The sequence below is a fragment of the Nannospalax galili genome, unplaced genomic scaffold (assembly GCF_000622305.1).
Source record: "Nannospalax galili isolate Female #2095 unplaced genomic scaffold, S.galili_v1.0 scaffold179, whole genome shotgun sequence".
NCBI classification, from domain to species: Eukaryota; Metazoa; Chordata; class Mammalia; order Rodentia; family Spalacidae; genus Nannospalax; species Nannospalax galili.
Window position 1 is genome coordinate 1606285 of NW_008342627.1, and position 14969 is coordinate 1621253.

The window sequence follows — 14969 nt, forward strand, 5'->3', positions numbered from 1 at the left end:
GGGAGGAGGTGTCTTCCACCTCCGTCCAGGGCAGGTGGTCTGGGCCCGGCTCTGCGCCTCAGTCCCCGGGCGGGGGCCCCCGCGGTGTGGGTTCCAGGCGCGGCACCTGCAGGCGGAGCAAGGCTGGAACGAACGCCTGCACCTGCTCCAGGAACACGGAGCTGCAGCCCTCCCCGGGGCCTAGCTGCAGGGCAGGCGGGGGCAGCGGCGCGGGGCCACCGGGCCGGGGTGGCGCATCCTCAGCATCCCAACCCCGCGCCGCCGCCGTCCCTCACCTGCCGGGCGCCCGGGGTCTGCCGGGCCGCCGCTGCCCACGCACATGCGCAGTGCCGCCGCCGGCGCCCTGCCTCCTCCGCCGCCGCCTCCCGGTTCCGCAGTCACTTCCTGCAGCTGTTTCCCTGGGGCTCGGCTCCGACCGACTTTTGACAGTCACCCTCCAGAGGCGGGAGCGGCCTGGCGGCGACGGCGAGCAGAGAAAGTGGCTGGGAAGCGAGCGCGCGGCGAGGCGTCTGCGGCCGGCCGGATTCGGGTAAGTGCGCGGGGGCTCGGCCGCCGGGGTCCCCTCCGGGTCCCCAGCCCCGCTCGCCCACCCGGCGTCCATGCGCACCCGGCATCGGTGCGCGCAGCCGCCTGGCGGGTGTGGGCTCCGTGCGCCCGTGTGCGTGGCCCGCTCGGGGAGCCTTGGACGGCGATGCTGCAGCCGCCGCAGCCGCGACTCCGAGAGCTGAGCCCGGTGCTCGGCCTCCTCCGGCCGTAGCCGGCCTTCCGTGCTGAGCCGCGGCCTCCCGGGGCCGCTTCTCCGCGCTGCGTTCGGGTGACCTCTGGCTTGGGCTCGCTGCGCCCGGCGGAGTACCCAGAGACACCCAGGCTTCCCCAGGTCGCCCAGCTGGGAATCGGTTTCTGGATTCTGTGCCCTTCCCTCCGCCCAGGGGAGCTTGACTGTTTTCAGGACGGTGTGCGATCAGTAGGCCCTTGCACAGCCGCGGAAACTGTGTGAGCCCGGATCCTTCGTCTCCCTCGAACCCGGAGCGTGGAGGCGCTGGGATCCATAGTGTCTTCTCAGCTCCTTTCCGAATTAGGACGCCGTGCCCCGTACATCTTTCATGTGTGCCGTTGCGCGCATCTAATCCAATGGTTTTTAAGATCTAAGGAGTATTTTTATGTCGGCTTCTAAATCAGTCTCAAATTAATGCAGTCGTTGAGTGGGTCTGAGTCACGTATGTTTTGGGTCTCAGTGCTGCACCCTTTGCATCCACTGAAGGCTTGGCTTGATTTATTCTAGACTGATGCATTTTGTTTTCAAATGTGCTGAGACCTGTTGTGACTGTCACCTGTAGATTTGTTTAGAGTTGGCTCTGTGTTGATTGTCAACTATAGCAGAAGTATTTTCGAGATATCTAGTCTTCCTTTGAACATCGTGGAAATAAGATGTCACAGCAGGTAAGTCTGCGCTGCAATTCTTCACCCAGTTCCATGCTCTGCCATGAGGCCTTTGGCTCCTCTGTGCTTTAAGAGGGGCCTTGTTTTTGATGGAAGGCTGTATGTCACAGTGGGTGATAACGCATCCTGGGACTTCCTCTGGTGGGGGCAAGCATGCTTAAACAAGTCCAGGCATGTCTTTGCAGCCTTCGGCCCCGTGTATACTGCTGACTTTATTCAGAGGTTCTGGGGTCCCCAGCCTTTCTGGGTGACCTGCCACCATGGAAAAGGACCCAACAGTGTATGTGGAGTGAACTTCAGTGTGAGGGTCAGTCATTGTGACTGAGCAGTTAGACTGTTTAAAAGCCGGTCTTTGCTTCTGTTTTCCCTCTGGTTTTCAATATCACTAATCATCTTTGCTTTCTGGATGTCTTTGGTTGACTTAATTGGGAGAAATACAACTGTTATAGACCTGACTTCTTCAAGGTGTAAATCTGTGTTGGTTTTCTTTAAGTTCCCGGAGATATGGAACAGCATAATTCTGTTTAGTTGAATAATATTATCACTTTCCAAAATGTTATGATTAATGATAAGTACTGTTTAATTCTGTGACTAGTCCGTTTTGCCCTTAACTATATTATTTCCCAGTCAGTGGCTCCTTTCCTGTCCCAGACCCTGGGTTTAGTACAAAATGTGTTGCTTGGTTGTGATTTTCAGTGCTGGGTGCTTATCAAATGTGGTTAAACAGACTTTACTTTTTAAAACTTGATTCATTTTAGAAAATCTAAATCTACTGCTTTAACCTACACAATTCTATCACAGACTGGAAACTTCAGCAGCCAAAGACTGTAGATTTTGAGTTAAGCATTCTAATTTGAGTTAGTTAGAATCTCAGGAACTGGGAGGGTGGGTTGTAGTGAATTTTGATGTGCTCAGAGTTTATGCTGTCTATGTGGTGAGCAGGATGGAATGGGGATAGAGGTTGTAAGAGACTGGACATGTTGGGTCTTCTCTGAGGAAAACAGAATAAGTGTCTTGGTTTCTTCTATGTCACCTTGATAAATATTCTGACAAAGCAATGTAAGGGAGGAAGGATTTCTTTCAGCTTATAGTTAAGGCATGGTCTACGTCAGGGCAGCAGGAGCTGGGCAACTAGTCACATCAGGTCCACAGTCAGAAGACAGCAGTGAATGCCAGTGCCCAGCTTGGTCCCCTTTCATGCAGACCAGGACCCTGATCAGGAAATGGTGCCACACACATTTAGGGTGGGGTTTCCCATCTCAGACAGGTTAAGAAAATTCCCCATAGACATGCCCATAGGCCCACCTAATCTAGACAGCTCATCATTGAGACTTCTTTCCCAGGCGATTCTAAATCCTGCCAAGTTGACAGCTGAAAGTAACAGTCAGAGAGAGCAACCTTACTGTCTGTAAGGGAGTGGAAGGATTCTCTGGGGCTCAGGATGGCTGGCCTGTTACCCCTTTAGACATTCCCACCTATCTTGTGCTGGTGATCTGTGTCCTGAAAGAGGGTAAATATTTTGATTTTGTAAGAGGCTCAGGACTGAGTAGTCTAAGGTTGCATGAAGCAGGGCCATAAACATGGCCTCCACACAGCACCCGTAGGATGACGTGGCCTGGAGAAGGCCAGCCTGGCTAGTGGGATGGTGCCTCTGGCATCTTTCTGTGGAGGACATGGGCCCAGTGTCACCAGGTTATCCTTTCACCCCTAGATGCTGCAAAGCTCCTGATTTTTAAGTATCAACAACTAGTGTAATTTAAAAATGAGAGCAAAATAAAATATCTTCCAAACGTCGCGTTACGGCTCTTTCTCAACACTGTCTTGAGGAGCCACTGGCTCAGTTACTTAAATATTGCTGGTTGGCTAGAAGGAACACTTTTTATTTAATTCTGTTACCTTTTTTTTTTTAAAGACATGGTCTCACTATGTAACCCTGACTGGTCTGGAACTCACCATGTAGATCAGGCTGACCTCAAACTCACAGAGATCTGCTTGCCTGTGTCTCCCCAGTGCTAGGATTAAAGGTGTCCACCCCTCTTCTTTTCTGGTATGTTTTAATGCTGTGTTCTTCTCAGAGCTCATCCTTCTTTTAGTTAGTTGTAGAAGGGCCCCAGGGACTGTGATAGGCAGCTGGGTGTGGCTGTGCAGGATTGTGATCCCAGCACTTTTGAGGTAGTCAGGAAGAGCAGGGTTGGAAGTCTCCTCAGCAATAGAATAAACTTGAGGCCAGCCTGGGCTACATGAGACTCTATCTTGAAAAGCTAAAATAGGGGGCTGGTGAGATGTCTCAGGGAGTAAAGCACTTGTTGCGGAAGCCTGGACCCAAGTTTGAGCCCCAGAACCCTTGTGGGAAACCAGGTGGACAGAGAGTACACATATACAGTAAACACTCCCTCTTTCTCACACATACTAATAACATAGAAGAAAACTACCATGTATAATTCCTACGGATGATGCTTCCTAGCTCTTTGACATCCTTTCGGGGGTAGGAGATTCTTAACTAGTAGATTTTCCTTGAATTTTTTATTTCTGTGTGGTTATCATCAGGAGTGTTGTGGGCTGCAGAGGGAAGGGTCTGGATTAGGTGACCTCTAATGTCCATCCAGCCATGTGACTTTTCAACTTAATTAGCTATGGATGCAGTGCTGTTAGTGCCGTGGCCAGAGGGATGGCAGTTGGAACTGAGCCAAGAAAAATAAGCCAGATCTTTAAAGCCTTGTGTCAGTGGGCTGAGCTGACAGGGAAGCCTGCTAGCCTGAGGCAGAGGAGAGAAGCCCCAAAGGTGGGTTTGGAGGGGAAACAGCCTCTGGAGTCATGTACATGTCATATTGCTGAGGTCTCACTTGTTTTCCTCTGTTGCTTTAGGCTTGAAGACTTCACCCTTCATCACTCACTGGATTATGACCTCAGCTTTCCTGCCCGATGATTCTCCTGCAGCAGGCTGGGCTTCCTCCACCTAAGCAGCCCTCTCCCTCTCCTCCTATGTCAGTGGCGGCCCGGTCCACAAGGACCTTGCAGCTTCTGCCACAAAAGCCTTTTGGGCAGGCGGCGTCCTTACCTCTGGCAGGGGAAGAGGAGGTAGCTAAGGGAGGGGAGCCAGACTCTGCCCTGGAGGAGCTGTGTAAGCCCCTCTACTGCAAACTCTGTAATGTCACCTTGAACTCAGCCCAGCAAGCCCAGGCTCACTATCAGGTAAGTGGGGGACGTTTTGGGTGCTGGCTGGTGAGACACTGTCTAGGTATGACCAGCTGTGCCTGGAAAATTCAGAGGATGTAGAGAAGTGTCATGGTTCACACAGTGGGTCTTATCTGTGGGGCATTGGATAGCTTTCTTTGTGAGCAATTGTAAACCTGCAGGTGTTTAAATCTGTGGTCTGGAGGAGAACAGGTGTTGCAGACTTGATGTACACACTCACTTCAGTGTAGAACTGTTGTTTAGAAGTGCATACAACTTGTATCAATTCAAGGCCATCTCCTGTATAACTCTTATGATTTTGAGTTTTTACTTCAAACTCTTTCTATACATCTCTTGTAGCTGATGAAAATACAGGTGTCCTTTTGTAAGTCCTATCCTTTACTTAGAAGCGTATTCTGGTTTCTTTTAGTCTGGGAGGTGAACTGATATTAAGATCTAAAGCATTTTATCTTCATGCAGAAGAGCTTGTGGAAATGATCCTTTTATTTATTTATTTATTTATATTATTTTTTATTTTGTGTGTATGAATGTATTGCCTGCATGTATGTAGGTGTACCCATGTCATGCAATGCCCGAGGAGGTCACAAGAGGGCATTGGATTCCCTTGAAACTAGAGATGATTCTTAGTTGCTGTGTGGGTGTTGGGAATGGAACCCAGATCCTCTGCAAGAGTAACTGGTACTCTTAACCTCTGAGCCATCTCTCTAGCCCCCGAAAAGACCATTTAAAGGGCATTATTGCCTAAGAATAAATGGGAAGTTAAAAGAGTGTATAACATTTTTTTTAAAAAAGATTTTATTGTAATTTATGTACATGTGTATGCCTACATGTGTGTATGTGCACATGCATGTAGGTGCCTGCAGAGGCCAGAAGAGGGTGTTGGATTCTTTGAAGCTGGAGTTACAGGTGGTGTGGGTGCTGGAACTCCAGTCCTCTGCAAGAGCAGCAAGTGGTCTTAACTGCTGGACCATCTTTCTAACCCCCAGCATTTATTTATATTTTATATTGTTGTCTAGATAAAATTTGGAGAAAAGAGACCTGGGAGATAGAAACCTTCTCTGAGTGGAGGGCTATCTTCTGGGCCGTCTTTGATTTAATTATTTATTAATGGTAAGGCAGCATAGTAGGGTGCTGTTAGACACAGGGATTTCTTCTCTCCTGCCACTATAATTTTCTCCAATTTACAGTTTCATTTACTGTGTGTTTGAGTCTTTTCAACTTTATTTTGTTTTGATGCTAAAGACAGATAGGGACACTTTGCAGTCTTCTCGTAGAATTATTTCCAAGGTGAATGGTTTTCCCTAGTATTCATGGGACGATAAGGTCTCTGTTCTACCTTGGGATTTTTCTGTCTCCTCTAATTCCTTGCGGCTGATCTTAGCACGGCTTTGCTTCATCGAGGCCTCTTCTGCCCTCTTTTTAATTTTCTTCCTCCTCAGTCCCCTGTGCACCACTCTCCAGGACAGTGCCTGATGTCCATACTCAGGTGACACCTGAGGGATAATCCGTCTCCACCTGAGGCTCGGTCAGCTTGCTTCTACACTTACTCCTGTGAACGTTCAGTTTTATCTAAGATTCACTTTGAAAAAACCAAGAGTGAGGTCCAAGTTGGATACTTGGACTCCTGGAGCCCTTCCTAGATGTGGGCACAGACTTGCTTTGTGCCTTGCATGTAGTAATTACTTTTTAAGGAGAATTGGGTGAAATGTGACTGTCATGTGTGTGGATCGTACTTCACACCTGTGGCCATTTTTCCTAATGGTTTTGTGACTCTTGTGTCTACTATAGTGATGGAAGCTTCAGGTTTTACACAGAAAATGCTGTTTGATGGAAGATTGTTGAGTCAAGCCTTCACCTTAACAGACAGAATCAACTTTTCTGTTTTATTACACATTTCTGTGTTTGTGCTAAATGTTCTACTTAGCAAGATACGCAAATTCTAGTTTCCTCCATGATGTAGTGAATAAATAAACAAACCAGAAAACATAAGAAAAGAGGAATTAGGGGCTGGAGAGGTGGCTCAGCGGTTAAGAACACTGGTTAAGAATCCCAGCACCCACATGGCAGCTAATAAGTGTCCGTAACTCCAGTCCCAGGGGATCCAACAGCCTCTTCTGTCCTCCATAGGCATTGAACGATGGGTGCACTTACCTACATGCAGACAACACACACATACACATAAAATAAAAATAAATAAAATTTAAAAAGAAAAGAAGAATTAAGTTTTGACAAGTTTTTCAATAATAAGCAATTTTAAGTGGAAAAGTGGAGGGGAGGGTGGACTGGCATAGCTCACAAGACAAATAGGCAAATGTGAGAGACAGAGTAGAGGAAGGTGTGGGTCAAACTTAGAACCTTCTCAGTGCAGGGAGGGGCAGGGAGCCAAGGAAATCCCCAGCTACAGAGCAACTTCAAGGTCAGCCGGGACTATATGAGACCCTGTTTTACTTTTCCCCCAACACCCAAAAAAGAAGTAGAGCCTACTGAAAACTGAGTTTAGCTGTGATAATGCATATATTTAAAGTAGCTTGCAAGCAAAGATTTGAATAAGGTCCGTGCTGCTGACCTTAAGAATCTCTTTCTCCTCCCTCCCTCCCTCCCTCCCTTTCTCCCTCCCTCCCTTCCTTTCTGTGTTTAGAACCCACCCTGCTTCCCTCATTTGTTTTATTTCTTTGAATCAAGACAAAGTGGTTTGTGTATAAAAATATCCAGAGATTATATCACAGTAGCATGGACAAAAGGAAATTTTAGAAGTGAAATTTGGATTGGGGTGTGTGTGTGTGTGTGTGTGTGTGTGTGTGTTGAGATGTGGGTGTGGGTGTGGATATGCATGCACATATGTGTGACTACATGTGGAGGACAGAGGTTGATGTTCAATGTCTTCTTTAGTCGTTCCCCACCTTATTTCTGAGACTCCGTCTCTCATTGTCCTTGGAGCTCACTGAGGTAGGCTGGCTGGTAGGCTGGTAGTGAGGACCTCCTGCTCTGCCTCCTCAGTGTTAGGATGACAGGCGTACAGCACCGCACCTGGCTTTTTAAAAAAGTGTGTGTCAGGGATCTGAACTCAGGTCCTCATGCTCCTGTGGTGAACAGTCCACCAACTGAGCTGTCTCTCTAGTCCTTGAGATTTGAGTTTCAGTAAGAGAAATAGTCAAGGGAGTGTGGAGCAGAGAGTTCAGAATAAAAGGAAATTGGAGCGTGATCATGTGGCACACAGAGGAAGCAAAGCCTAGGCACATCAGCCTGAGCTGAGTGGTGATGTAGCAGTAATTCTAGCACTTGGGATATGAAGGCAGGAGGATCAGGGGAGCCTGATAGTAAGTCCCAGACCAGCCTGAGGTACTGAGATACTGTCTTAAACACAACAGAAAGTTTCAGACTGAAAGCTGTGTCAGCCAGTAGGCCTACATTGGTGGTAATAAAAGGTGGATCACAGGGCCTGGTGAGATGGCTCCATGGTTAAGAGCCCTGGCTGCTCTTGCAGAGGTCCAGGTTTGAGTCTCAGCATGCACATGGTGACTAACAACCATCCGTAACTCCAGTTCCAGGGGATCCGATGCCCTCTTCTGACCTCCGCAGGCATTGCATGACATGGGTGAGCTTATATGCATGCAGGGAATACACAATTTAGGCACATAAAATAAAATAGTAAATAAAATATATTTAAAAAAGACTCATTGCAGACAAGGTGGGACCAGTGGGCGAGGGCTACAGGCTTTGTCTGCAGACTGTTGAAACCAGTGGTTTAGGATTAAAGGAGACAGTAGTTACAAAGTTTTACTTCAGGATTAAAAGCCCCTTTGTAATTGTTAATTCAGGGTGATATCAGGAGCATACGTCTGATATCTCAGTCACCTGTTCTGATTGACCTGCTTGAATGTGCATATTCTTGACTCCTCAGTTGCCTAAAAGTCTATGCTGAGTTGATGCCATTGTTCAAACCTCAGAGTTTCAAGTTGCCCAGAGTGTTGTAAACAACCATTGTTAACTAGAGTTGGACTGGATCACATTCCAGGACACAGTGGAGTTGCTCCATGAACACTTCCCTTCAAATGCCCCTCCATCTCTCCTGGACATCTGCATGCTCCCAGGCTGGGGCTGCCTTCTCAGCGAGGCTTGCGTCTATAGCCCTCATGGATAGTTTATGCCCAGGACTTTTAAGCTCAGTCTTTTGGCTTTGAAGCATCCTCAACTGATTCAGTCATTTGTTTATTTTTAATGAGGTTATCTAATTTTGTAGTCTTAAAATTATGCCTTTGATTGTTAAAAACTGTCTGCGTGCTCAGGTTCCTCAGAGTAAGCCTGGCATGAAGTAATATAATAGGACTAATCAACGTGAGTGCTCAGAGGAAGGGCTGCCTTGAGATGGAAGGTTAGTAGCAAGTCGTTTACGTGTGTGTGTGTGTGTGTGTGTGTGTGTGTGAGAGAGAGAGAGAGGACTCAGTTTCCCTCCAGGAATCAGGACCAAAGCCTGTCAGCTCATTATACTGCTAGTTCTGAACTGTCTGAGAGCCTAGGATTTTACTACATTGAGCATTTCAACCGGGTCAGACCTCCATCTGTGCTGTCTAGCCTGTCACACTTCTGTTCAGCTCCTAGCCTCATAGAGATGTTCCACTTCCAGGTCCCCTGAATCTTGCTATTGTCCACACACTCAGGATTTAGCTTAGAACCAAGGAGAAGCCCTTCTCAAGACTTCTGGGATTCCTTTTCAGAAGCTCTCTCTTCTCCTGAACTTAAAAAAATAAAATCATGTTCATTTACTTATGTGGAGGGGGATGTGCACATGCCAGGGTGCACGTGTGGAGGTCAGAGGACAACTTGCAGAAGTCATTCTTGCCTTCTACCATGTAGGTCCTGGGGATGAGACTCAGGCCATCAAGTTTGGTGGCAAGTGCCTTTACCCGCTGAGCCATCTTTCTGGCCATGAACAGACATTTTAAAAAAAAGCAAGATGCAAAAAAAAAAAAAGAACTAGATATTCAAAGTACATTTTTGAAAGAAAAGATTTATTTCTATTATTTTAAAATTATGTGTGTGTGTATATATGTATATGCCTATGTGTGTGTATGTGCACATGAGTATTTATGTCAGGTGCCTTTGGAGGCCAGAGGTGTTGGAGTCCCTGGAGCTGGAGTTACGGGTGGTTATGAGCTGCCTGATATGGGTGCTGGGAATTGAACTCAGGTCCCCCACAAGAGCAGCTTATGCTCTCAACAGCTGAGTCATCTCACTAGTCCCTCAAAGTACATTTCTAAAATTTGTCATAAACACAGATTTCTGTTTGTTCTTGGTGCCTAGATGAGACTGTGTCATATTAGCTATGCTAGTTAGAGAAACTGGATATGGATGATAATAGTTTTAGAGTTATGATGTTAAATGTAGTGGTTTCAATTCATAATAAGGAGAGCATGGGCTGTGGAGATGGCTCACTAGGTAAAGTGCTTGTTGGGCAAGTGTGAGTTTGGATCTCCAGCACTCACATAAAGGTGTGATGTTCCCCTGTAACCACAGCCCTGGCATGCCAGAGTAGGGGAGGTAGAGGAGGTGGAGACTGGAGGATCTCAGGGGCTTGGTGGCCAGTCTAGCCAAAAGGGTGAGCTTCAGGTTCAGTGAAGATCCTGTTGAAAAATAAGGTGGGGGGTGATAGAGGAAGATACTGTACCTCAACTTCTGGCCTCTGCATGCATGCACACACATGCACACATGTATACATACATGCAGACACCACGCACACAGAGAACGTGATTGGGTTTTTCCATATGTATTAAAACAGCAGTGGTGGATGTCTGTTCGCTTTCAGCCTGTCTGGTTATCAGCCTTTCCCCTCTCCTGTCCTGAGTTTGGCCTGGTAGAACTGTTCTCAGGTCTTGATCCCTCTCATTCCTGGCCTCCTGTCCCTAGTTTGCCATCCCAAGGTCCCACTGTGCTCAACATCGTCTGTAGTTCTAATCTCAGATAATTTTTCTTATCCAGATGAACTCACAGTGGATTAAGAACCGTCCAAACATTCTTTAGGTTTGGGATGGGTTTGCTTATATTCATAAGTGGCACAGGCATTTTGGAATTACACAAATCTGGGCTGGAACCCTGGATCAGCCACTTTAGAGATGAAAATCATTCACCATTCAACATCTGTAAAGTAGGCGTCACACTCTTCATGCAGGGGTGTGAGAATGAGTATTTACGTCAGTAAATGCGGATCGGCTGGGATGGAGTTCTGTTGTTCTGCATTTCCATTTCATTGTACAAAACTGAATTTCATCTTGCTGCTTTGGAAGGGTGTGTTGTGTGAAGGAGCACAGCCATTTTGCTGTTGCGAGTACTGGGAGAGAGTGAACCTTGTATGAACGAATGAAACGTTGTCTCCTTGGTCGTTCTCCTGATCCAGATATCGGGCTGTTCCTTGCCCAGCACCCTGTGCGTGCTCACAAGTGCTGTACTATGAGCTGCATTCCCTCCCCTCATTTTTTTTTAACCTTTCATTTTGAGACAGGACAATTACCTCGAAACAGACAACTAAGGTTTCCAGGCTGTACTTGAACTCACAGCACTCCTGCCTTAGCCTCCCAAGCAGCTAGAATTACAGCTTGGTACCACCAGGCCCTACTTCCAGGTTATCTTAAAAAAACTCTCATAGAAATGACTCTCAAGTGTAAACAAGCTTTTTTTTTTTGTGTGTGTGTGTGTGTGTGTGTGTGGTCTTTTTGAGGCAGGGTCTCCCTGTAGCCCCAGCTGTCCTGGATTCACTATGTAGGCCAGGCTGGCCTTGAACTCACAGAGATCCGCCTGCCCCTGCCTCCCGAGTGCTGGGGTTAAAGGTGTACGCCACCACACCCGGCTTAAACAAGCTTTTAAACACACCTGTAAGTCTGTGGGCTTGGTCCGTTTACCTCAGAGGAACCCTTGCTGTTTCCCTGGTTCTTCTGTCTAGATGGTGGGCTGCGAGCTCTTCCAGCCCTTGCTTGGTCTGTGTGGCTGACCAAACTCTGATTGTCCTGTCGTTAGCTGGACCTTCCCAGCTTCTGCTGCTCCAGCTGACCTGCCCCGTCGCATTTCTGCCTTCGGACAGACCTCCTGAGCTCTGGGTTTCTCCAGTTGTCTTCCCCTCCTCACCTTGGTCAGAGCACAACAACAACAAGGAACATGTGCGTCCACCGAGGCAGCAGCCACACCTTTCCCGCATTTTTCTTTTTAAGAAAAATTTTAACTTATCCTCTGACACCTTCACACGTGCATACTATGTATCTTGATCAAAGCTCCCCTGTACCCCTGACCCCTTTCCAACATGTGCCCTCCCTCTCTCCTTTTTAAAAAACTTCTCACCATTTTTGTTTTTTATGCATAGGTTTTTTGTTTGTTTGTTTTTCTCTTTTTGAGACAGGGTCTCCCTGTAGCCCCAGCTGGCCTGGAACTCACTACGTAGACCTGAGTGGCCTTGAACTCACAGAGATCCACCTGCCCCTGCCTCCCGAGTGCCGGGATTGAAGGTGTGTGCAACCACGCCCAGCTTATGCATGGTGTTTTTATTTATTCTTGAGAATTTCACATATGTATACGATGTTTTGATCCTGTCTACCCCCCACTTTACTCTCCATCTCCCCCTCCACTCCTCATCCCCCTCCCAACTTCATGCCTCTTTCTTTTTTAAAAAAATAAACTGCTGAGTTCAGTTAGTGCTGCCTCTGTGTGTGTGTGTGTGTGTGTGTGTGTGTGTGTGTGTGTGTGTGTGATGTGGGGCCATCAATGGAACACAGTCAACCTACCAGAGGCTGCACCTTTGAAGAAAAATGGCTCCCCTACTCTGGAAGCTATCAGCTGCCAATATCTCCTCAGCTAGGGTGGGATCTCATGAGCCCCTCCATCTATCATCTATCCTGGAATGTTCACTGGCTCGATCTTGTGCTGCTTGTGCAGGTGACTACGGCTGCTGTGGGGTCACGAGTGCAACTGCCAGAAGACAGCGTTTCACGGCACTTTCTATCCTCTGGCTCCTACATTCTTTAAAATTCCCTCTTCCATCAGGTCCATGAGTCTGTGGTGGAGCTGGGGATGATGTAGATGGCTCATTTAGGGCTGGGCAATCTCAATTATTCTTAGCACTTTGCCTTGTTAATGGGTCAGCACATTAACCACTGCCACTGCCCATTGCAAAAAGAATCTTCTCTGACCAAGATTGAGAGCAGCATTAATCTATGGGTATAATCATAAATATTAAGAAGGTAGTTCCGGGGGCTGGAGAGGTGGCTCAGTGGTTAAGAGCACTGGCTGCTCTTGCAGAGGATCTGGATTCTATTCCTAGCACCCACATGGCAGCTAACAACTATCTGTAATTCCAGTTCCAGGGGACTCCAACACTCTCTTCTGACCTCTTCGGGCATTGCATGACACAGACAATACACTCATACACACATTTAGCAAAACAATACCAGAAGGTTCCCTTCTAGGGCCTGTAATCTCTCCAGTTGTGGGCTGTTGACTGGTTTCTAGCACCAGGCATGAATTCCCGCCTGTGGAGCAGGCCTCACATCCAGTCAGAAAGCAGTTGGTTACCCCATAAACCCCATCCACTGTTGCAGCAGTGAGTAGGTCTTGCCTGGCAGGTAGGTCCTGCAGCATGCAGGGTCTAGCCCTGGGTAAGTACAACCAGGTGTCTCCTCTTCTCCCCAGCGGCTTGTGTAGCACCCTCCAGCACTACAAAGCCTACAGCATTTCACAGGTTGTTAACAACCCTTTCTCTTTTCTTTGAGCGTGGCAGGCCAGCTTGTCTGCTTTGGGTCTCTAAGTCATTCCCCTCTTCACACTCTGACCTAGATTAGGTATGCCACCGAAATGGTCCTTTCTAGGCCACCAGTGACCTGGTAGGCCAGATCTAGCCCTGTCTGTCTTGATATCTTGGTAACATTTGCTTCAGGTAATAATTTCTCCTTTATTTAAAAACATTTTTTTTTTCCTCTGGAGCAAAGCACCTCTGCTGATGGGCGGAGCCTCTTGTGCCGCGTCCCCACCCGGTTCTGCCTCTTTTTCTTCCCCTTTCTACCTCTCAACTTGGATTGGCTGTAGTTTTACAGTTTGCGCTGTGAAGATTGATCATAATTTTGCCCACTAAGTAATCAAAGTAAGTGTTCTAGTCTCTGTTTACAGGTTGATTCTAGTTGTTGAAGAATGGCATTCTTTTTTGCATTTTTTAAATACATTTTTTCTTTTATATTTTATTTTTTATTTTTATTTTATGTGTATGAGTGTATTGCCTGCATGTATGTGAGTGCACCGATGTCGTGCAATGCTGTGGCGGTCAGAAGAGGGTTTCGGATTCCCCTGGAACTGGAGTTAAGGATGGTTCGTAGCTGCCATGTGGGTGCTGGGAATCGAACCTGGGTCCTCTGCAAGAGCAGTCAGTGCTCTTAACTGCTGAGCCATCTCTCAAGCCCCTGTTTTTTCTTTTTTATGTATATATTTTAATATTTTATTTTTATGTGTATGAATATGTTGCCTGCATGTGTTTAATTGTATCTGTGTCTTTCAATGCCCGCAGAATCAAAAGAGGGCATTGAAGTCCACTGGAACTGGAGTTAGAGTTGTTAGCTGCCATGTGCGTACTGGGATTTGAACCTGGGTCCTCTGCAAGAGCAGCCAGTGCTCTTAACTGCTGAGCCATCTCTCCAGCCACCAGTCCCTTTTTTTTACATCATATTTATTATAGTCTCAATCCCAAACACACTCATATAGAATCCCTCTTATACCTTAGGTCTCTTGTTGAATTCCGGTTTTGACTGGTTGCCCTCTGACTCAATGTGTAGCTGTCAACTTTAAACTTCCTATCACTCTTCGTTGGACACCGTTTTCTAAACATTGTTTTCTTTTTCCTTGTTTTTTCCTCCTATTTCGTTTAGTCAGAATATATCATTCCATTACTCAAAGGAGGATAGACGCCGTTGTATGTGCAGCAGACCTCACATTTAAATAATACGCGGGAGTAAACGGAAGGGAGCTCTTCTGAACTCGTATTTCAAAGCCGTGTTGTGCATGTCTTCATAGTCAAGGGCTCAGCTCCGTTTTTTAGACTCACGTGATGTTCTTGAAGAGAATCTCACTCGGATTCTCATTCATTTGTAGGTGACCTGCTTTAGTTCTGGGTCTTTCCCCCCCTCTAAGTTTTTAGGCTCTTTTTATTTTTGGAGCCTGAAATTGCTCTTTGATGGATGTGTCTGTCTAGTCTGGGCCTTTTCAGTTCGTTCTGGTCAGCACGGGTAGATCCTTTCTGTTTGTTTCTGTCTGTGTCTCCAAGCTCTGGGGATAGATAAAAAAATACTTAAATGATATCCTTTTCATCC

The 14969-nt window shown here is 47.0% G+C and overlaps 1 protein-coding gene across 2 annotated transcripts in view; it reads left to right on the forward strand.

The window, feature by feature from the left end:
• Window positions 1–374: 374 nt before the first annotated feature.
• Window positions 375–14969, forward strand: part of Zmat3 (zinc finger matrin-type 3) — a 41159-nt gene continuing 26564 nt past the window's right edge. The window contains exons 1-2 of one of the 2 annotated variants that reach the window (XM_008838675.2): window positions 375–529; window positions 4306–4632. In XM_008838675.2, coding sequence (XP_008836897.1) covers window positions 4363–4632 — 270 coding nt within the window. In that variant the 5' untranslated portion in view covers window positions 375–529; window positions 4306–4362. The remainder of the gene's footprint in view (window positions 530–4305; window positions 4633–14969) is intronic. The other variant, XM_017799528.2, reaches the window with a different exon arrangement.